The sequence below is a fragment of the Cinclus cinclus genome, chromosome 11, assembly GCF_963662255.1.
Source record: "Cinclus cinclus chromosome 11, bCinCin1.1, whole genome shotgun sequence".
NCBI classification, from domain to species: Eukaryota; Metazoa; Chordata; class Aves; order Passeriformes; family Cinclidae; genus Cinclus; species Cinclus cinclus.
Window position 1 is genome coordinate 6,674,529 of NC_085056.1, and position 23,323 is coordinate 6,697,851.

At 42.4% G+C, this 23,323-nt stretch overlaps 1 protein-coding gene across 1 annotated transcript in view; it reads left to right on the plus strand.

The window, feature by feature from the left end:
• The first annotated feature begins 4,125 nt into the window (after positions 1-4,125).
• Positions 4,126-23,323, plus strand: part of RSPRY1 (ring finger and SPRY domain containing 1) — a 32,022-nt gene continuing 12,824 nt past the window's right edge. Inside the window, exons 1-8 of the mRNA XM_062499950.1 lie at positions 4,126-4,768; positions 12,375-12,871; positions 15,797-15,849; positions 17,293-17,405; positions 19,977-20,103; positions 21,489-21,547; positions 21,907-21,973; positions 22,626-22,757. Coding sequence (XP_062355934.1) covers positions 12,525-12,871; positions 15,797-15,849; positions 17,293-17,405; positions 19,977-20,103; positions 21,489-21,547; positions 21,907-21,973; positions 22,626-22,757 — 898 coding nt within the window. The 5' untranslated portion in view covers positions 4,126-4,768; positions 12,375-12,524. The remainder of the gene's footprint in view (positions 4,769-12,374; positions 12,872-15,796; positions 15,850-17,292; positions 17,406-19,976; positions 20,104-21,488; positions 21,548-21,906; positions 21,974-22,625; positions 22,758-23,323) is intronic.

Consider the following 23,323-nt stretch of genomic DNA (forward strand, 5'->3'; position numbering starts at 1 on the left):
CGGCCGCCCCGCCCCTTCCGCCCGCCGCAGCCAACCGAGACAGCCCTTCCTTCGGAGGCCCCGCCCACGCGGCAGCCAATCCCCGCCGCTCTTACAGCGGGCAAAGCGGCGCGCGGAGCGGACGGGGATTGGCTGCAGGGAAGACGTCACGGCGACCCCACTCTGCGATTGGGCGAATCTCCGGTTCCGGGGGCGGGGCAGAGGGCGGGGCGGGTCGCCCGGGAGACGGCGGGGGGCGCGGTCGCGGGCAGGGGCGGGGCCTGGGCCGGGGCGGGGCCGCTCCGTGAGTCGCCTCCATCTTTCGGCACAAAGGAGCGGCGGCAGCGCCGGGCCGGGGCTGGGCAGGGGTGGAGGGCGCGGGATCCGTGGCGGCCGCGTTGCGCTCCCGGCGGGGCTGTGCGGAGCTGAGCTGAGGTGAGGCAGGGCGGGTGTTGCTCGGCTGGAGGGTGCCGCGGAGCTGGGGTGGAGCGGGGCGCGCGCGTCGGGCTGAGGGGAAGGGACAGCGCCGGGCTGGGCGCTGGTGGCCCCGTTGCCGGCCGTGCGTTAATGAGTGAAGGCACCGTGCTCGGCCCACCCCGCCCTGCACTTCCCCAGGGGCCGCCGGTGCAGGTCATGGTTGGAGCGGGGACCGAGCCAGCGCAGCCCCCGGCCCCAGGCAGCGGCCCAGGGTCCCGTCGGCTCTGGCGGTTGATGCAGGTGCCCCCCAGGGGTTGTAGGTACCCCGGGACTGCCTCGGCCTCGCCGGGGCTAGCGGTACCTCCCCTCCCGGGGAGGGCGGAGAGGCGGGTGGCCACGGTGCAGCCCCGGGTTCGCTGAGCTCGCCCGGAGGCCCCGGCGCTGGGCAGAGCTGGGCTGGCGTGCGGAGTTGGGAGCTCGCTGAAGAAAGCGGTGAAAGGTGAATGGACGGAGGGTTTGGCGAGCCCCGAGTCCGGCGCTCCTCGGGGCCGGGAGGGGTTGGAACTTCCTAGCGGAGCCTCCCGGGTGCGGGGAGAGCTCCCGGGGCTCGTATGACTTGCAAAACAAGGGCTTGGCTACGGCGGGGTTGGTGTGCGAGGGGCAAAGTGACATCGAATCTTGGAATCGCGGCCCCGACGTGCTGCTCTGGCAGCTCGGAAACAGCGACTGCGTTGTTGAGCCCCTGAATATTGTTACATGAATGTGAGGAGTCAGAATCCTGGAAACTTTATTGCTCGAAATGCGAAAATGTTTCTCCACAGCAAGTTTTCTGTCTTCGCAGAGGAAGATATGAAGGTGTGGAGCGGGCCCCAAATTGCACTCGTTTAGTGGATTTTTTTTTTTTGTTTCGAATTTTTGGGAGGTAGATCATACAGCGGCACCTTTGCTACGGGTGCGGTAACACCTCGGCTCTGCTCTGCTCTCCCACTTCAGTGCTTGTAAAGCAGGATTTGTTCACTGCTTGTATTATGCCCATATGGAGCATGAGTTTCTCTTTTAAGCCCTTTGGTTCTGTCCTGCTGATCGCTGTTTCTGTCTCGCAGGCCTTCATTGATCCCCCTCTCTTCAGGAACTGCTGGCTTTTTATATGTTCTGCTGTTAGCAGTAGGTGCACTGTCCCTTTAGGTACAGTCTTAATGCAGGTCCCAAGGATGACGGTAGTCACCTTCTTACCTTTCATTTTCTATTTCGTTGTTGCCAGCTGTCATCCTTGAGCCCGGAATTCATTTTGGTGCTCAGCCAGTGTTACCAGTTTTTCTGACACAGTGAAACTTTGGTCCATAGAGAAATACAGGCATAAGAGCTGCCTTTTTTCTTCTAAATTTATTCAGCCTGCTCTGTTTTCTGAATGCTGGTGTGTTTGGTGATTTATTTTTTTTATGTCTGTGTCAGTGTTTGTTTTCTTCAATATAACAGATTTTTTTATCTACTTAGCACTAGCTTTCCCTCAGGATTTTAGTTTTTCTGTCCTTTGTCTTGCATTGAATGCATGTATTTGTTTTGGTGTTGTTTTCTTTTCTCATGCTGGTCCTGAGCTCAGTTCTTCTTTTCTACTAATTTTCTGTGCATCCATCACTGCTGAGATTACTGTAATGTGGAAGCCTACATCCACTTCTGTGCTGTGACTTTCCCTTGTTTTCTTCCTGGTATTTGACTTTTTGTTATGTTAAATTTTACAGATTTTTAAACAGTGAATGTTCTCATCACCTTTGAGCCATCTGAAATATTCCCTTGCATGTCGCCTCCTCTTGGACTCCAGTATTTGTGGATTTCCGGAGGACTGTGTATCTCAAAACTTGTCATATTATTTTAAGAGTCTGCAGTGCTGTTAAATGGTTTTGTTTTGCGTTTATCTAATTGCACAGAATTGATCTGTTCTTTGATCTAAATCTGGCCCATTCTTCTATAAGCGCTTTTGCCTGTGTCTTTGTTCTCTGCTGAAGTCCACTCAGCAAAAGAGGCCCTTTCTCCTCCTGGCACCCATTCCTCTGTTCCTCCCTTTAGGACATTGCTATTACTGCTTTGTGCCCCAGTCTCTGCTGTTTGTTCCTATTTATAGGTCTGCTTGAACAGATTGTGAATTTCCCGTGGTGTGTTCTTTTTCAGATGAGTACAGCACAATTGTAGTTGCGTGGTTGCTTCTTGTCTCTTCCCTTTTCATCCAGATGTTCTCTTGAGGTTCCTGCTAAATGAAAGTTTTTCAGCTTTCCCTGTCTATCACTTGAATAGGAAGCTCCTCCAGGGTATTTTAGTGCTGTGTTTTGCATTCTGCACAACTCCTGTTGTACTTCTTGCTGATGCTGATTGTTTATTAGCTTAGCCTTGGTTGTTTACCCACTCTTAGATTGCTGATAGACCTAATCCAGCTTGTCCACACACCTCCCTTATCATCAGCTGTGATACCAGTGTGTGTTTGCAGGAGGGTGGGCTTATTGCTTTCCTTGAGGTCTTTAACTTTCCTTTTTATTTACCTTCAGCCTCCTGTACATGGAGTTTCACTGCAACCCTTGGTAGTAGCCGTGGTGGTATTCCACTCTGTGTGGCCTCATAATTTGGTCACTCAGTGGCTGTCTTGTTCTCTCACTGATACATTATCTTTGTTTTTCCTTAATGTTATTTTATTTTATTTTATTTTTTTTACTCTTAGAGGGACATGATGGTTTTCTGCACAACCCTGCAGTGCTCTCCCTTGGTACATTATCAGTGTTTTCACATAGGAGGTCTTAGCTTGAAATGCATTTCTTTTGCTGTGAGTCTAATGGATAGGACTGAAATAGATCACTTACAATGTTTTGGTTCCCTCCTGTAAGGTAAGATGTCCCTCATATTCTGCCCATCAGATAAAATCAGAGTCAATTCTCCTCAAGATTTGCTTGTTTGTTAAAATTAAGGAATGACAGGAAGATATTTGTTAGTGTAAGCAGTAAGTTAGTGATAAAGCCAGTGATCTGTCATAGAACTCTTTAGGTTTCTTCATTCAAATTTCCTTTCATATAGTTATTTCCCCTACCTGGCAGTGTGCTGTGTTTGGTAATGTCCTCTGTTGATAATGTAGCTGTGTGGTGATACCCTCACAAAGTGGAGCATATGCACTGTCTGGTTTTCCTCTCAACACAGAGGCAGCAACTTAAAATGCTCTCACCTTGTAGTAAATTGAAGGCCAGCTAATGTCGTGATATTTGTCCTGTTCTGCGCCGTTATCAGTATGTTCTGTTCACCATTTCAGACTGGTTTTTGTGTGGCTTTTTTTTCTCTGTTTAACTTACGATTGGTCAGTAGACTTTGAATTTATTCATTATTTAAAGCAGTGCAGGCAGTGTTCTTATGCTGAAATTCCTTATCTTTCCAGTATCTCATGTACTTTTTGTTGTCTTTTGTCCTGACAGTATTTTTTATTTTCCTGGTCTGTGTGTGTTAACTGTAAAGTTGGCATTGCAGGGCAGTGGCTGTGCCAGCATGATCTTTATTTCCTTTTCTATTCTTCATTATATTGCTGAGGTCTAATAAAAGTCAAATGTTCACACATGACTCATGAGGTTGCATGACTGACCAATGCATCACGATCTCTCTTCAGAAGTGCTTGTAATTACCTGCCCTTGATCTGCCACTACTGAGACCAGGCTTGTACTTTGGAAGCACAGCTCTGCCATGGGAACTTTGTGTGCTTGGTGGGGTTTACCTGTGCAGCAGGGATACCTAGCAGTCCAAAGTCTGGGATGAGGTGCTGCTCTTTGATTTTTAATGCATGTTTGTTAGATAGAATTCAGTGAGTTACCATGACCAGTAACAAGAAATCCATCTTTTTCCTATAAATCTCTCCCCTCAGGGAAATAGTAGTTTCTGAGCATATGAAACACAACTGTAAGTATTTTTCTCCCTTTCTAAGGCTTATTTTTCTTTTTCTTCATAGAAAATGCTTCCCTTTTGCTCTAAGTATCTGAATATCTTGGCTTTTTGTTAGGTGTGAGAAGGATGAGTGTCAAGGACATTGTGATCTCAAGTGTTGGCATGAGATTTTGGATTGCTAGCTTCAGTGCAGGTGCATGAACTGGTACAATTACAACTTGAATTATGGGTTAGAGGGCAGCTGGTGAACTATGAGCCAGGAGGCTGCACCATTCACGTGTATCTTATACCTTTCTGCAGACAGTGGGACATGCTAGAAAGTCATACTGAAAAAAGGAAATCCAGCAACCTGCTGATGCTCTTTTTTTTATTTATTTTTTTTTTTTTTCTCCTCTAAAGGCAAAGCTGTTTGGCATGGAGCAGGGTTAGAATTGTCCTCCCTGCTTTCAAAAATGTTCAGCTAATGGTGAGTTGAAGAATGGTGTGTGTGTGTGTTTGCACTCAACTCTGGTTAATTTATCAGTCCTGATATAAAAGGGTTTTTTTTAAAAAATGACAACAGTGAGTTATTCTTTCTTTAGAGCATTATCAATTTGTAACATTTAGTGAAATGGTGTTTAAATGTAATTATCAAAACAATTTCTTAATTCTCCTGAAATTCCTCAGAAAGTTACTTAGCAGAAACCCCAGGTGGCTGAGACATTGCATTCCTGGTACTGTTACAGGATTTTGAAAGCCTCTTCAATAGTTTTTGAGCTTTCTGCCCTTTTTTTTTTTGACTAGCCTGGGTGCACAGTTTTGTTTAAGCCATATTCAGACTGCCTTGTGAGACACAAACCTGCCCGTCATCCTCCCACTTCCTGACCCACCTGCACTTGTCCAAGCCATCTCTCGGATAGTCAGGCCCCTTCCCCTCCATGGCCACAGCACATTGAGCAACTTCCTCTGGCTTTCTTTGTACAGACAGAGGCCCTAAGCACTGTAAGAAAATACTGCAGCTCGGTGGTTGGAGCAGGACACCTGTGAGACCTGGCAGGAGCATTTGTTACTCGTGGCTGGCGAATCCACACCGGGGTCTTTTGTGCAGCGTGCTTTGCTGGCACACCTGTAGCAGGGCAGAAAGGAAAGGTCCTGTAGAGACAGATGGGGAGAAATGAAGCTGAGTTCTTGTGTGGGTTTTCTGTTGTCTTAAGGAAGTTCTGTGATAAAGTACTGGAATGGTCTGCCCGAGGAGGTGGTGGAGTCACCATCCCTGGATGTGTTTAAAAAAGGGTTGGATGTGGCACTCTGTGCCATGGTTTGGTTGAGGTGTTAGGGCATGGGTTGGACACAGTGATCTTAAAGGTCTCTTCCCACCTAGTGATTCTGTGAAGTAGGTGAGGTAAAGGGGTGCCAGTGACCTGCTCAGAGCCATGTTTCAGGTTCTGTATTCTTCAGCTCTGGAAGCCCTAGGTAGTTCAGGGATTGTGCTTTCCATGAGTGCTTCCGAAGCAGGTTTGCTAACCTAGTGACCTACATGTTGTATTGGACTCAAATGACAGTCTCTTGAGCAGCTGTCACTGTATCCACTCACAGGAGAAAAGAATTAGAAGGACATTTCCTGGTCTGTCAGTACAGTCCTGAACTTTGTCTAGTTAAGAGCAGTCAGCTTCCCGTGGCTAACAGGGAACACCACAAAGGTGGCTCTCAACTCTGGTCCATGAAAGATCAGGCCATCCTCTGATGCTGCTTCCATTATCAAGGCATGGAACTCTCTTCAGCCTGTTTCTAGATATTGCTCTGTGCCCTGCTTGCTAAGGCAGTTGTCAGACAGCTGATAATGCAAGCTTCCAACCAAGGCATTGCAGAGTTTTTCAGTCATGTTATCAAAATGTTACACTGAAAACAGTATTTGGATGTGTGAATTTTGTGTTTGTAATACCTTAGTCACACCACGTAGCTGGGCTTAATTCTGTGGTCTACAGCAGGATACTGCACTGCCTTCTACAGAATAGTTCTGCACCCAGTGTTACTCTGAAAACAAGCCCAGCTCTGAGTTAGAAAAGCACAAAGATTAGTTTAGAAAAGAAACAGCCAAACCCTGAGTTGCCACTCTTTTGACTTGGTTATGTGATGATGTTTTGCTGACAAGAATCTGCTCCTGCTTTCAGCGGTCCCTCCTTGAAGCATCTTGCTGGTGCCCACAATGTGGTGACCTGGATGCCCTGTGCTAGCCCTAATTCTGCTTCCCTGACTGAGCTGCTCAGTCTCTTGACTTGCCCCTCAAAATGCTTTTGTGGTTTAGATTTTGCTCATTCACAAGGTTCTTTAAGTATTGCAAGGAGCTGATCTCTATGTCACTGAAGAGAATTCTTTCACTGGTTTCTGGATACTGATATAGATAAAGCCTTATCCTTTCTGAAATGGACTGTTGTAAATTTTACTAGATAAAGCTTAAAAAAAGCCTCCTTTTTTTTTTTTTTTGGCGACTTCTTTGCCATTCTACACCTCTGCTTGGTATCCAAATAGTCGCTTTCCTCCCAGCATTGTCTATTCTGGAATTTCTTCTGGATTTTTTGGGGGAGTTTTGGTTTGTTTTTTTTTTAATTTAATACTGAATCCTGATGTCATGAATGCTTTTGTCAGAATTGTGTTGCTGATAACGCCTTTAACTTTCTGTGCAGTAAGGAAGATTAACTTGAATTAATTGAAAGAGTTATTTATAAGCTTCCAAATGAATGTCTGTGCCAAAACTTAATAGGGTATAGCTAATCGATTTTATTTCATGTGCTTGTATCCCTGCAGTTTATAGGATTAGTGTTCCTTGCCATCTACAGGGCGTTGTCTTTATCTCCCTGCCACTTCTGAAGCAGTGCATTATACTCTGCTCCTTGGGCAACTGCTGAGCTTGTTCAGCTCTGCCAGGCCACATCACCCTGCTGGAGGCACCTCTTGTTCAACTTCACTGGGCTGTCAGACACCACTATCTTTTTTAAGATCATTATCTCAGAAGTGCTTTCATCTGCCTCAAAGCGTAACTTAAGCTCAGTCTGTGATAAGAAATTTAATGATCCATCTGTGGCTTAGGGAGCTGAGAAGCAGGAAATGTGATCCATACCAGTGTTAGACATGAAGCAAAGTTGAGATTTTCTGTAGTACAAAGGACAGTTCCACCTAAATGACTGAGATGACAAATGATGACCTCTGAGATGGGGAAGCTCAGAAGGTGGCAAATGCTTCAGTTTCCCTTTCAGAAAGAAAGATGAACAGTCTGATGCTTGACGTATCCTGAGCGCTAGTGTTTCTGTATCCAGAGGTAAGAGAAAAACTGCAGGGAGGAATCCCTACCAGGCCTGCTCTGGCAACACTCATTTAAGTGAGAAATTGAAGTTCACTTTAAAACGGAGTTGCAATTTTAGTGTTCCTGTACGAGCTTAAAATGGGGTTTAAAGGAAGTGAAAATACAAAGTATTGCAGTGTTCAAGTAACTATAAAATCTGACTTTCACAGTGAGTCTACGGAAAAAGAAACTACTGTGGTGGTAGTTGCTGTCTGCTGCTTTCTGCTTCACATCAAATCAAACAAGAGATCAAATCCTCCAGCTCTGTGTTTGTGACAAAGATGAATTACCTAGAGAAGACATCAGGGTTAAAACCCAATTGTTTGTGTAAACCTTGTACACCCCTGGGGGTTTTCACTGATGAGCACTTGTGCAGGAGCTGGCAAGCTTTGAAATGTGGTGAGCCTCTCTTTCTGTCAAACTGGCACACTCAAGGTCAAGTCTGCTTTTGGTTTAGGGTGCTCTTGCCTCACTGAGAAAGCAACCAGCTGTGGCAATGGCTTTGTGAAATGCTGCATGCCAGTAAAGGCTGCTTCCCATAGTGTTTTGACCCTAGTCTTAACCCTCCAAGGTATTTTTAAAGAAAATAGAACTGAATTAGGGGTTTGCTTCAGATTGCACAACATGGTGGTTGGTTACCACATGCAAAAGAACCAGCAGGGTATTTACTTGCTCCTGCTGGTCCCCTGACTGCGTGCACTGCGTGGTACCATGCTGGACACACAGCAGATGCTTCTCTTCAGTTGCACAAGTCTCACAGGTGAGAGGTTGACTTTGCATGTCAATGGGATCTCCTGACAAAGTCTCCATTGCACATTCTAGTCGTATGTAATTTACTGGAAATTCTTGGCTTTCAGTACTATCCCCATCATTTCAAAGCTGAAAATTCTTATTATAAAAGCCTGTTTATCAAACAGCCTTCTTCTTTCTTTTATTCCTGTATCAAAGTTGATTATCTTGCAGCAATTAATGTGTTTCCTTCTGGTTTGAACTTTCATCTGACAGGCATCACAAGTATTTCCATCTCTTCCTTTTTAGGAACATCATTTCTTTGGGAAAGAAATGCTGAGGAAATATTTCTAATTATTTTATCTCCTAAATAGGAAACTGCTGGCCAAAACTCTTACAGTTTTGCTTTTGAAAACCTGTCAGCTTTACTGTGTGGCTTATTGACTGAGCTCCTGTGTTACTCTGGTCAAGAGGGGAAATCACTGGTCTTACTCTTGTGGTGGTAGTAGAAACTGGAAAAGTGTTTCTGGTAGCTGAAACCTTCCCCATTTATGTGCGTGAGGGGTTTTCTGTTTGCTTGGCAGTGCACTCCATTTCATGGAAAGAAGAGGCACTTTCCGTCATGAGGCAGTATTATGGTTGGCTGTAACCAAATATTTGAGGGGATGAATCACCGACTCTTGGGCTGCACATTGCAGAGAAATGATCCCAGTGCCACTTGGAGCCAACTCCTCCACTGGTGTTCTCAGTCCGATGATCCAGAGGAGGCCCCTCTGGGGCAGGCTGGGCATCTGCACTGCCAGGCAGGTGCAAATCCACTCCCAGAGCATCCCTTTCAATGGATGATGGTTTTGTCTTTCCCACTTGGACTTCCAGCCATGGCAGGTTGGTCAGGCTGTGGAACCTGTAACTCCTTTGTGCACCCACGCATGTGCTCGAGCCTGCCAGGAGAGCAGCTGCTATCTGTGGTGGGGATGGTCCCAGTGGCCAGTGGAGGTGTGGGGGGACACAGGAGGATGCAGCTGGCAGCTGCTTTTCTCCCCTGCAGGAAAGGTGTCCTGCTCCAGCAGCATCTGACCCAGGGGCTTTGTTGAGGGCATGATGTGCTGGGGCAGCTGTTCACTGAGTGTGTCCCACAGGGGCTCTCTGGTGTAAAGGAGGTGTCAGGCATTTTGTGCTGTTTGGTGAAAGCTGGAGTACCGGCTAGTTCTTGTAGAATAAAAACTTGTATTTTTATTAGTTTCCTTTGCACTTCAGAACCTTTCTTCCTGCATTCGTGCTCTATCCAAACAAGCTGGCTGGTGAGATCTGTAGCAATCTCTTCTACCTTGTGTTTCTAATTATTTAGCCTTTCAGTTTGAGGCTTGACAATGAGCTCCTTGTATGTGAGGGTGAGCAAGAGCCAAGTAAATGCTGTCAAACCCAGCTCTTTACTAAATAAGGGGAGTTTATTCTGTCATTTATCTCTTCCTGTTATCTAATCAGCTTTTATAATGTACTTTTATTTTCTGCTCTGTCTACTTGAGGGGATCTGGAGCAGATATTATTGCTCTCTTCTTCCTTCTGTAGGGAGTAATTTGAGGTGAGGAATTGGCTGCTGCTCTGCACTTGGTGCTGTGGTGTTTGGAATGCCAAGGCTGTAGAAACAGGTTGGGTTTTCTTTCTCTCTGTGTAGTCCTAAAGCTTTTAGATGACAAACTGAGAAGTCATGAAGAAGTCTTGAGAGAATTCCCTCTGTAAAGGCTGGATATAACTGAAAATAACAGCACAGATTGATGTCATGGCAGGTGTACAGAGGAGGTGGAGTATGTCTACCTTAGGTGCAGTTTCCAAGTGAATTCTGGTTTTTTTCCATCTCTCCTCAGCGTAGTTCCTAGGAGTGCAAGGAGTCAGTAAATGACTCACTGCCCACCATAAAGGCTTGCAGGGAGCTGCCTTTTCCAGATACATTGTGCCCTGAAGGAAAACAATCCACTTCTGCTACAGCACTTTGTGAGCTTCCCCAGCCATTCCTGAACCAAGCAAACTTACAGGCGAGTTGATCATAATTACTTGTTTTTAATCATGCTTTAAGTTGTCAGCCAGAAAAACTTAGGCTTCAATAAGCAGCTTTAATCTTGACATGCCTGTTTTTGTTTCTTTAGGTAGGTTCTTACTTGTTTATTATCTCTAAAATACAGCTTTTCCATTCTTGTTTTGATGACAAGATAGATTCACTGTGTTAACATTTCTATAAGTTAAAGAAAAACTTTATTCATATTCTAAATCTTTACATTTTAGTATTGCCTTGCTAAAATATCCTTAAATGACCCAGATTCATAAATACATGCATATTCCCTAGAAAGACATGTTTTGCATTTAATGTAACTAGTTCTTTTTAAAATCAAGAAAGTAATTTGAACCAGTTGTGAGCTCAGACAATTGTTTGAGGTCTTTGCAATCTGCACTGGCACCTCTCATCTGCTTGTGGTTCTCTGAGAAGGTGACAGCTGTATTGGTTCAGATGGAAGGACTCTGAGCCTGATGGCCAAACTGCTTAGGGCATAAAGCAAACATGATATGATGCTGAAACTCTTTTGATGATCTGTGGTTTAGGAATTTCTTGACCAAAAAGTCAAAATCTTGTATTTTTTTCCAATTAATGTCCCTTGAGGAATTGATTTTTTTTTTCTTAGTTAGCCTCCAGTTGATTTCTTAATACTGAACATTTTGCTGTGCTAAAAGATGATGTGCTTCAAATTACAGAAGAGCCTGTGAGAACTTGTTTGCAGTGTTTGTCCAGTGACAGCTGACATCCCAAGACTTGCTCATATGACCATTGTCTGGCTTCCTGAGTGTTGTTGTGATCTTGTTGTCCCAAAGGGCAGCCAGCAATTGCAGAGTTGCCAGTTGGCTCTGATGGTGGGGGCCTTCCATATTTAAAAGGTGTCAGCTCTCTGTGACTTTCTTTTGAATTTAGGGTGCTGCATGTCTGCGATTAATGAGATTATTTAATAATTGAAGAATAGTAATAACCTCTTACAGGATTTTCACCATGACTTCTAGTGTTAATGTTAAAGTTGATTCTTGAAAGGATAAAAATTACTTACTTATTCTGACATGCCTGAAGTGAAAGTAATTTTGTAGGGTTTTATTTTACCTGAGACTTTAAGTAATGTTCTATACCATATGGTATAGAACTTGTGATGAAATGGGGGTTTGAATCCTTTTTCTCTTGCGTTTTCAAGTTAATAATTGGGAGAGACTGCCCTATGGTCTCAGTTGCTACTGACCCTGTATGTGATCCAAACCATTTGAATGAAGAACAGAGTGATTGAATTAAGTCTTTTTTTCCCCACAAAAGGGAAGGCTGATTTGACACTAGATCTAAACAGGCACACAACACCCATTTCAAAATCCCAGTTAGATTTGTAAGGTATTAAAATGGTGTCTGTAATTCCTGTTTAATTCAGTGTTGGTGCTTCTTTGGTTGAGAAAGCAGATGTAGGCATGTTCCAAAAATCTGTGTTTATGTGCAGGTGGATCAGATGACTCTCTGTTAAATCTGTTGTTTATTGAGCTAAACAATAATTGTAAGATCAGTTCTTTACAAATTTGTCTATTTTATAGTTTGGAAATGTTCCTGATGTGAAATGAGAACCTTAAGTGTACAGCCTTTATTGGGGTTGCATAAGCCATGTGTCTCTGTAAAAGGTATATGAAATAGTTTGTTGATACTTAGTATTTAAAGGGTAGCAGTGTGCCAGATTTACAGGCAAACTTGTTCCTCTGCATCCAAAAACCATGAGGGAGTTGGGAGGTAATAGGTAGTGTAGAAAGGAATGGTGTGTGGGCGAGAGCTCCTTACCAAGGGAACTTCCTCCTCCTCCTCTTCCTTCCTTTCCCCACAATAGACTTCAGGTAAAGCCTTGTGTTTCTGAGCTGCTTTATCCACCAAAACTAGTGGTGTTTATTAAAATAGGAATTCTTCTGTTGTTTTCTAGCAGTAGTAACGCTGACTCTTGTTCTGGGTTTGCTTTTTCAGACCTCCTTCTGGATGACCAACGTGTGTTTTAAGTGATTCTGTCAGCAACTAAGTCTCCAACTTCCCGCTCATTCCAGCTGGTAGCAACGTTTAAAATGCAAAAAGATCACAATCCGGGATCACACAAACGTTTCTCTTAAAACTTCCTAGATGATTGTAGTTGCTTTGGTTGTGTTCTATGCTAGCAGAAGCCTTTTCCAAGGTCTGCTGTTGACTCTAGAGCACCACATTCCCCATTTCCTGGGAGCCTTTGGGGCTGGCAGCATGGGAAATTCATGTGTTTGCCGTGACGACAGCGGGGCCGAGGACAACGGGGACTCTCAGGGCAGGCAAACAGAAAACAGCAGAACACACATCCCTGAAGCAAGAAGCCACCCAAGGGACCCTGTCCGTCCACCCAGGAGGGGTCGAGGGCCTCATGAACCAAGAAGGAAAAAACAGAATGTGGATGGGCTGGTGCTTGACACACTGGCTGTAATTCGGACGTTGGTAGATAAGTAAGTACCTCCTCAAGGAATAATTCAACATGAATGAAATGTTCTTGTCTTCTCTCAAACTGTGGCTCCAGCTTCTCACCGATCTACACCTGACCCTCCCTGAAGCAGCCACGTGTTTCCATCTGGAGGCTTAGGAGAGGAGCACCTTCCCTAGGTAATAGAAGTAGCTCCTGAGTGCCCAGGTACAGACTCTTCCAGGAGCTGAGGAGCTTCCTCACAGTTCCTGTATGGGTCTACATCCATGTGGGATGAGGAGTGTGCTCAGGACTTCTTACCTGGCATAGATAAACAGTTTAGGAAGCAATAAACACTCCAGAGGCTGGGAACTTCAGTCCTAAAAATTGGTTGTTGTGCAGTTTTCTATTTGCAGGCTGGATATTACTTCTTGGGAAATGGTGAAGCAAAATAGGGAGCTCTGATCTTTGTTAGCCTGGATAAACAGACTGAGGTTTTCTTTCCAGTTGTAAGTCTGACTACTTTTTAAAGATCACATGTTGTGACTGCCCAACTCACAGTCCCAGTATTGCATTCCTGGCATGCTCAAAGCATCCATTAAAGACATGGGGGATATTTATGGGTTCATCCATTTTTTTTGGTCTTTTTTTTTGGTTTTGTGTTGCTTTCTACAAAGCTTTAAAGGGACCTTAAAAATGATGGGTTAAATTAGCTCAACACATTTTGGGTTAGGTGCAGGCTAGGAATTGGAAAGACCAGAACTGAAGGAAAAACACAATTCCAGCCTGATAGCTGGGGGCTGAGTTTAGGGTGGATGAGGCTCAGAATAAGTGAGCCTTGATTATGTACCTGCATCAACTCTGGAATGTGCCTGCAGAGGAGGAGTTTGCCTTCCTGCTGTCAGAGGCTTTAAGTGAAAATACCAGGACTGATGTTGTTCATGAACATTTAAGTCTAAGGTGTGTGCTTGTTTGTTTTTTTTTAACAGGTTTTATTTTGTACTGTCTTCAAATCATGGCAAATGTCTTTTAAAGTCTCTGCCCAGTCTCACATGCTGTCCCCCCTTTCCAGCAAGTTCAGTTCCTTAAGCTGTTTCACAAAACTTCTGTGCACAGTTAATCCTATTCCTGTGGGTCTTGAAATCAGTTTTGTAATCTTGTAAGCACTTTCCTATGCTACTGAGAGACAATAAGCATGGTTATTTCACTGCCCATGGAGTCCTGTCTCTGATGAATTCCTGAAGCTACTGTGTTTTCACAGGGGCTTTTATACTTTTAGACTATAGTAAAATGCACTGTGATAAGCTATGAATAGTTGCTTTCCCTGTTTGCTATTTGTTTGTTTTTATGGGATTCAATTTTTTTCTTGTTGCTTTTGGTTTTATCAAATCTGTCCTGACCTGAAACATCTGACAACTGATTTTTTTTTCTCTATCTAGAGATAGAAGTTGCATCCTAGAAGTTTATTTTCATAAACTCAGAAGGATAAGTTCTGTATTTTGGGGTTTATATGAAAAGCTGCCTCGCAAATTAAGAAATTACCAAAATGGCTGTTTTGTTTCAAAATAAGGAAGGTGTATCCCAGAAGGGATGTTGGAAATTAAGTGGTTAAAATGGCAGTGAGACAGGATTGTCCTTTTCTCATTGCCAGTACTGTGAAAACCTGCTGTTCATGACAAAATCAGAAATCTTGCAGATAAAAATATCATCCTTTTTTACCATAGCCTTTACTTGTGCTTATGGTTGGGATTGTTGTTTGCTTGGTTTTTTTTTCCTCCTTTCTTTGAACCTTTCTGTCCTTTCTCCTGATGTAAAACTGCACTTTTTTCCTTCTGGGCAGCTTACTTTCCAGAAGAAAAGCGAAGATGCCTCGAGTTAAAAACATCCCAACTATTTGTTTCAAATGTTATGTCAATATAAAAGTACATTAAGCTTCACTTTAGCATTTTCTTGTGGAAATATTTAAGAATGTGTTCACCTTTCTGTAAAGAAAACAAGACGTGTATTTATGTCATATATTTCATCAAAGCTGAGATTTACTTCTTCTTCATGATTAATCTCTCAAACTAGGTAGTTTTGTTATCTCCATAAGTAATGTTTGTTGAAATTTTCTAAAATTCCTCTGTATTTCACATTTCCAATTTCTTTTCAGAGCTGTATGATAGAGATTGAGCATGGAACATTAAGTCTAAGCCTGGGGTTAGTTTGCACTGCCTAAGGAGCACTAAATAAAGTATTTTAGGACATGCTGCTGGATAAGTTTTTTCTGGACCTGGAGGTGCTTACTGAACAGGATTTTGGGGTCTTGCTTTAGGTACCTTCACTGGCAGTTCCTGCTCAGATACACAAATGTGTCCATAGCTTTGTGTCCTTACTCCAGCAAACTGGACTGAGGACCTGATCTATTGAACTTCTTGTGGTTTTCATGTTGGAAAATGGGTTGGAATAAATATTTTCTGTTAAACTGCCTTAACTTTTTTTTTTACATCTCTTGTTGAAGACTGTGATGCTTTTAGGTGGTTTCCCATTTAAGTTCTGTGGTGCTTTTTAATATTTATATATTTAGCAGAGAATTTGAGAAAAAAATCCTGTTGAAGTGATGCCTTTTGTGCACTGCTCTGGGTTCACTTTGTGACCTCTGACATGCAGTGCCTCATTATGTACTACAAGGAACCTGCTAATGAACAGCACCAAGCCTAGGCATTATGTTCACCATTTAGACATGCAGATGTGGATCACAATTTCACTTGTCAGCTGTTGCAGACATGGAGATATTGATGTTGAGCCAGAGAGAGGCTCAAATCCCATCTGTGTTTGAGATCTGAAAATGACATTAGCAATCTGCAGCCTGTGTAGCTTCCTTTTGTTAAATGGTTACTGGATTTGTTTTCTGTCCATGTGTAATCATTTTATTCAATGTATTATGCTGATGATTATGCGTAAATTTTGACCTGTGTAATATCTCTTTCAGTGACCAGGAGCCTCCTTATTCAATGATCACGTTGCATGAAATGGCGGAAACAGGTATCAAGGCATTGTGTTGGGCATTTAAATTGTGACTCACAAGCAAAAGAAACAAAACAAACCCCAAGCCCCTCTTTTCTTTGCAAAGAAAAATACACCTCAGCCAGGTGTGTTGGGATGTGGTGTAGCTCTGGCGGTGTGGGAACCAGAACACAGTTCTGCCCTTCAGAGCTTCACTGAGCTCATGCATTGGCCTGAGTTTTTTTTAAATTCAGTTAAACTTCCCACGTGAAATCTCCAGAAGCAGCCAATGGATGGCCACAAACAAACTGTGGTGGCATTAAACCATAAACCACAGAGAATGGCTGTTTGCAGCTGAGCAGGAACATCCTGTGTATGAACATAGACAGGGGCTAAGCCCATGTGCTCCAGTGTTGGCACATAGCATGTTCCTTCTGGTTTGGGCCGTGCTGACCTTAGACCTCTGCTTTACTGATGTGTTGTCCCAACCCTATCCCTGAGTGCTCCTGCAAGACATGCCACATTTGTGCAAGGCCTGTTTCAACTTTGTTACAGTAGGAGAAATTCTCCCAGCTTAAGACTTGAATAAAACTTCTTGTTTAGTTGAATTTTTCTCTCTCTACTTAGTAGTATTCTTAGTGGCCTTAGGAAATACATTTCTGTATTAAAATAAATCAATCTGGTTAGGTATTACAGCAGTCAATAAAATGTTTTTCAGGGAAATGTAACATAACCCTTAATGTATTACTGCTGTGTTGTTGTAGGGAACGTTGCTTCTTCAGCCTCACCCTGTATCTGTATACAGATACAGACTGTCTTTAATTTCACTTCTAACAGAGCTATTTTCTTGTAAATCCACATCTGTTTACTTTATCAGTAGTTTAGCATCTTATCAGTGGATGTTGGCTTGCAAGTTAAAGCCCTTGTCTACTCATTCAACAGTGCGAGCTGCTCCTTAGGAAAATAAATGTTCTTTAGATCAGGAGGCATGGGGAAAAACCCACTGAGTTTCTCTGAACCTTGTATTACTTCAGGGAACTCAGGAAGAGGGATCTGATTCTGGTTAAAAGAGACATTTCCTCAGTGTCACTGTGTATGTAGCATTTAACATTTAAGAGTTGATATTGGATGCTGAACTCTGAGTATCACACTAGAACAAAAGTACTTGCCCATACCACCATGAGTATTCCTTCCTAACAGTAGTAGGAACTGAAGGATGCTCTGGCCTGGGCAGGACTCTTCTCTGAACTGTAGAGGTGTTCACTATTACCCAAGCTGCTGTAAACTTTTTCTTTCCTGAATTTAAACTTCTAAACTACTGCAAATTAAGACAGAGGTGTAAAAAACAAACTGTTTTTCCTGATGTCTCTAAGCTCACTGGGTAATTTTGAGGACTTCTCAGTTTACATTTCAGGATGTATTTTGAACATTTCTGAATTGCACTGTTAATTCTCAGTGTGCCTTCTGTTTTGTCGTTGGCAGATGAAGGCTGGTTGGAAGTTGTCCAATCTTTAATTAGAGTTATTCCATTAGAAGATCCCCTGGGACCAGCTGTTATAACACTACTACTTGATGAATGTCCGCTGCCAACAAAAGTGAGTCGAAAGCAAATGCATTTATCTGTGGCTGAATGTCAGTTATTTGTAGTTGCCACACCCATGTCATCTTTGAATGGCTTTCACCAGTGATGCAAGACTGATAGTGGTTGAGAAAATGGGTGCAACGTTCAACTTCAGCTAATTCGGGGTAACTTGGTGTTTGAATGCTGCTAGGAGCATTCCCCAAAAAGATAATTTGGTCCATGGGGAAGGAACAAGAGACCCTTGGGTTTTGACTGCTTTTCTTGCTACTCTCTCCATCTGTGTGGTACTTACACTATGAAGGGAAGGTGTGCAGGTGCTGCAAAAGCTGCCCAAGTTCTGTCCTTTTGTTCTCTCATTTGCAAAGCTGCACATTTACAAGTCACTTTTGAATTTGTTCCTGCCCTGCACACGAGGAATGCAATGCAAATGGGTGTGTTAAGCTAAACAAATGCCATTTTTCAACTATGAAATACCTATGCATGGTTTGGTAAATGAGAATACTTTGTTTTACTGGCCATTAATTTGGTTTTAGGTGGAAAGATGACCTGAGGTGTTTGTGCTGTGTTGGTGCAGGTGTGGAACTGAAAGCCTCAGGAGCTTCATGATGCTAAACAGAACTTGTCTGTCTTCAAATGTTTGTCATTATCTCATTTCTTCAGAAACTGATGATCACATCATTGCTGCTTTCATTTCTCAAGCTCCTGATGCTGCCAATTTTAGTCTTCCATGGGTGTTGTTAGGAATATAAAGAGCTGGTTGCATCAGTGGCTGGAGAATTGGTCAAGCTCTCAAACTACCTGAAGTGGGTTTGTTTCCTCTAGGCTATTGATTAAAGTTATCTGAGACTTTTCAACAAGAGAAATGTACTATGACTTGTCACAGAGACTGCTGAATTATTATGAAAACAAAGCTAAGACTAGAAACTTTATCTGCTTTAAAAAAGAAATCAGGAAATGGAGACCACTGCAAATGCACCATAGGGAGAGTGATTTTGGATTTTTTTGTTTGGCTCTACAATGTCCTTGGCAATAAAATGATTTGTTTTTCAAAAGTCACATGACTTTTATTTGAATACTTTTAAGGAGTTTGCTATAAAATAGTTGACCTTATCAAGACAAGGAATGATGTGCCTGTTTTTCTGGGGAGCACAGTGGTTTTTCCTGGCTTTTTTTGGGGTTTTGTTTTGTTGTTTTTTTGTTGGTTTTTTTTTTAGCTTCTTTACAGCACAAGCAGCTGCAGCTGTGGGATCTGCTGATCAAATGCAGCCTCATAAAGTGTGTGCTGCTGTTCATTTTCTTTCTATACAGGATAAGTTTTAAGTCAGTGCCTCACTTTCATGACAGCTGGAGAACAGCAGCAGGCTGTATTTCATTTTCTGGTTTTGCAGGCTATAAAGTCCATAAAGTTAAAAGGGCAGTGCAATAAACTGTTTATTCTATAAAGTCTTTATTTAACTCAAAATACTTGATCTCTGACAGTTCTAATAATGGCTAAAAGCATTATCAGTATGTCAAGAGTCTAATTTTAGTGAGTCCTTTCCATCCCAAGTCTGTAGCTCAGTCATTCTCTCTTCTTTCTCTGTTCTTTCCACTTAGCTCAGTCCTGTTCATCAGTTCTGTTTTTGTGGCTTTCCTTTTAAGAGCATAACTGCTTTTCAGTGTGATCTCTGTACAGACCTCAGACTCTAGCACAGTCAACTGATTCGAGTGTGGCTCAGAACACAGTTCAAAAAACACATCTATTCAACTTGAGCAGTGCTCATTTTTCCTCCAAATGGCTGCTGATGACTTCAATATGAGGAGTTCTTCTATTTTAGTTAGATCCTTGCCTGAGATTATGCAGTTTCAATCTGAATCAGCTGAAACTTTCATGAAGTCTGGAAACTTGAGGAGGGTTTGGAACTTTTCAGGGTGGGGTTCTCCCTGTGGGATGACTTGTTCTGGCTCTAGATTAACTCGTAACTACCCTGAAGATGCTCTAGACCTATCTGGAAGTTTATTCATACCATACTGCCTGAACAAAGCAAGTCAGAGCATGGCATTTTAGATTTATTACCCTCATTGGTTACTTCCTAAATTTGTGTGATTACAGAAAACAACTTAGGTTCTCAAGAATACAGACATCCTGTAAAGCTGACAAATTTATGATGGGAATGTGGGCTTTTTGGAGGAGGGGGTGTGTTTCTTTAGTCCTGAATTCTAAAATCTGAAACAGTCCTTTTGTTTTGAAAAGGGAGTGAGTTTTAGGACACTGGAAATAGATCAGATGGCAGTAGTGACTTACGTGCTAATTGGTTCCTGTTGCCATCTGGAGTTCACTTAGGTATGTCCAGAAGTGTCTTGAGCTGTTGATCACAAGAACCAACAGTCTGATGGTGATTTTAAAGTTACAACCCTTGGGTCTGTTGAACTTTTCTTCTTATCTGTCCTTCATTATCTTATCTTAGAAGATAACCACCCCATGCTGTCTGTAATATGATGCCAACTTCAGTAATGTGTAAAAACAATCTGTTCTTATGATACTGAATTAGGGGGAAACTATCTGTCGGTAACATTGAAGAAATTTCTGATTTTTCTTTTGCAGGATGCATTACAGAAGTTAACTGAAATATTAAACTTAAGTGGAGCTGCTGCCTGCCAGGATGCTTGTCACCCTGCCAAGCACCGGAACACGACTGCAGTGCTCGGCTGCTTGGCAGAGAAATTAGCAGGTAAAGTCCTGGGGTTCTCATTGCTGGCATTTGGCTCTCTGCATCATCTTCTGCTTTAGCACCCATGATGCACACTAGGTCAGAGGTGTTTTCTTAGATCTGAATAATGTTCTGCATCATTGGGGTACCAGGCGTGGCAGAATCTGGTTGATTCCAATGTCTGAATGAACCCTTCACAAATCCTTCTGATGTGTGGTTAGTGACTGGGGATCACTGTTATATTGCCTTAGCACTGGTAATCAATCTCTTCTGCAGACCCACTCTGGCTGTGAATTAGTGAGGACACATCCTCTAGAGTATAGGCAGGAATATCAAGTTAGTGGTCTTGAAGGCTGTATGGAAATAAATATGCTTTTTCCAGTAGACATCTTATTCTGTTCATATTCTAGATAGCTGAAAAGATCCTCTTCTGTGTTGCTTAAAAGAAATCTGCTGAGATTCTATTTTAAGGTGACTTTCCATATAGAATTTTTACTCCCTGTCATTCCTACCTAGAACACTGTTGGAAACTGATTAAGTTTCCTTCCTGCTGATGACCTCTTTTGTATCTAGTTTTATGGTTCCTTTTCTGAAAGTGGACAAGACATAGGGGAAAAATGTGATGTCTAGTGTCACCTAATGGTTATTAAAACCCAATTTTTGTATTTCTGTGGAAAAAAAAAAAACAAGTAAAGAACAAGGTCTGGAAGTGTTTTTGTACTCTTAATACTTCTACTCTATTATACTAAGTCAAAATAAGATACTGTATCTACTTTCATCTTAGTGGACACAGATCTCATTGTGTCAGCTCAGGCAACAAATTTGTTAATGAACTGTTGGAACCCACTGCAATTTCTTAAGAGCTTGTAGATGCCAGAGTTTGATTCCCTCGTGTCTCTCTTGATTAAGTGGACACTATTTCAGGGCTTCTCCATTTTAAATTGGCTGCTTGCTCTGGTGCTGCTGCAAGCTGTATAATTAACTATCAAGTCGGCTGTATCTAGGTGCTGGTTTTTGCTCATTTTGGGTTACTGTTAGGTGGAGTTGGTCTTTACACATTGACTCTGCAAGTAAAGGGGAGACAGTTTCCTTTCAAAAGCAAAGAGCATGAAAATGCTAAGTGGAGGCTGCTGGAGTCTTACTGCAAAATCTCAGAAGCGTGGCTAAAACTCTGTACCCACTTAGAGCACTGAACTGAACAGGACTGTAATGTGCCAGTAACTGTGTAATTATTAAATGTGCACCAAGTATTTTGCTGGGAACAATGATAATTGTTTTGTATTGTAGTTTTGCTTTGCTGTGAAGTTGTTTGGTGTTCTGTAATTTGTTACCTGTGTTTAAAACATCTGTGGTGATGGGCAAGGAGTACTTCCTGTGGAGGGATTTAATTCCTGATATTCTTGCAGGTCCTGCAAGCATAGGCTTACTCAGCCCAGGCATATTGGAATATTTACTGCACAGCTTGGTAAGTGTCTTTGATCCTTTTGTATATGTCCATACATAGCAATTAGAATGCATTTTTTTATTATTATTATTATTATTGTGAAAAGTTGGAGTAGTGTTTGCTAAATTTTGGCAGTGTGTGTTACAGAAAGCTGAGATTCCAGAGCCTGTGAATCTCCATCTTTGGGAATAATTAGAGGTCAATGGAACAAGGCTCTGGGAAGCCTGAACTATTTGAACCAGCTCTCCACAGGAGGGTGGAATATAGGAACTTTGGAGGCTCCTTTTGAACCTAAAACCTTCTGTGACAGACTTGCAACTCTTCTTATCTGTCTGTACTGGGTATTAATTAATTAACCTTTTCTTACTGCCCATGTTTAGAACTTCCAGTCCCACCCGACAGTGATGCTTTTTGCACTAATAGCACTGGAGAAGTTTGCACAAACAAGTGAGTATTGGCCTGGTACTACTCCTTAACACCATGGTTTCTGCTGCATTATTGTCATTTGCTTTGCCTGATCACTTGTGAGCCTGAGTCTGCATTGGTATTTATTGCTGTAGTGACATCCCTCTACCCCTCAAAACCCCTGAGATACTTGCTGAAACTTGTTTTCCCTGTTAGAAATTGCTGTAGAAGGGTTTGTGGCACAAGGCCTTTGTCACTACCATAAATTTGTGTTAGGGCTGGACAACAGTTAGGATTGGGAGTTTGTAGTCAGGAAAAAATATTTTTTCCTTTAATGACACCCTCAACCACATACCCTTAAGATATTTGCTGAAACTCAGTCCTTATCCTATCTTAGAAGTTACTACATAATGACTTATGACATGAGACCTTTGTTACTTGAAAATAAATCAGTCAGTATTGGAGAGATGGAGAACAGCTGTGATCAGTCTCTTGATGATGCAGCTCCATGCTGAGAAGTAAATCTGAATTAAAATAATTCTACGTCTGCTTGGGGAAACAATTTCCTGCTGTTTGTAATATTGAGGTTTAGATGTGTGTAGAGAGTTCTACTGCATTTGTAGGATGATATTATTTTTACCTAAATTTAGCCCTAGCTTATAGCAATAATTACTCTTTTCCTCTTAAATTGCAGGTGAAAATAAAATGACAGTTTCTGAATCATGCATTAGTGACCAACTCATCTTGCTGGAGAAATGGACAGATAATCCAGACTACTTAAAACGCCAGGTTGGATTCTGTGCCCAGTGGAGTTTAGACAATCTGTGTAGGTATAAAAAACGGATGGATTGATTTAATAGTAATCACTCCTCCGAAGAGATGGAGTGCTGCTTTGTCTTCATTTTGTATGAGCACTTAGTATACCTGGCTGCATTTGTAACATCTCCTTGAAAAAGAAAACAAAACCAAAAAAAACACACAAAAAACTATATCCAGTGTAATTGTATAGAAAGAAAATTTTGGCAAGGAAAATGTTTTTGTGAAAGGAAGTGGTTTGTACTCTGGAAGTTGGAGCTGCAATGAAAATTCTTCTTTGCACTAATTTCCTGTAACCCACACTTCAGCAAATTTGCTGAGTGGCTCAGCAGTGCAGCTCTGTCTCTGGAACATCTGGATTGCTGACATGTTCTGGTGATGGCCACGCCTGTGGTCATTCCCCACTGGCACACTGGCTCAAAGAATTATTGAAGACTTTTTAAATTCAATATACTTTTTGATTTTTGTGATCGAAAGTAAAAGGTATTTGGCAAGGCACTTCTCTAGGTCGATCTTTTGGATTACTAAAAATCACTGGTTTTGCTTGGTTAGTTGTGATTTCAAGGGTGCAGCAGC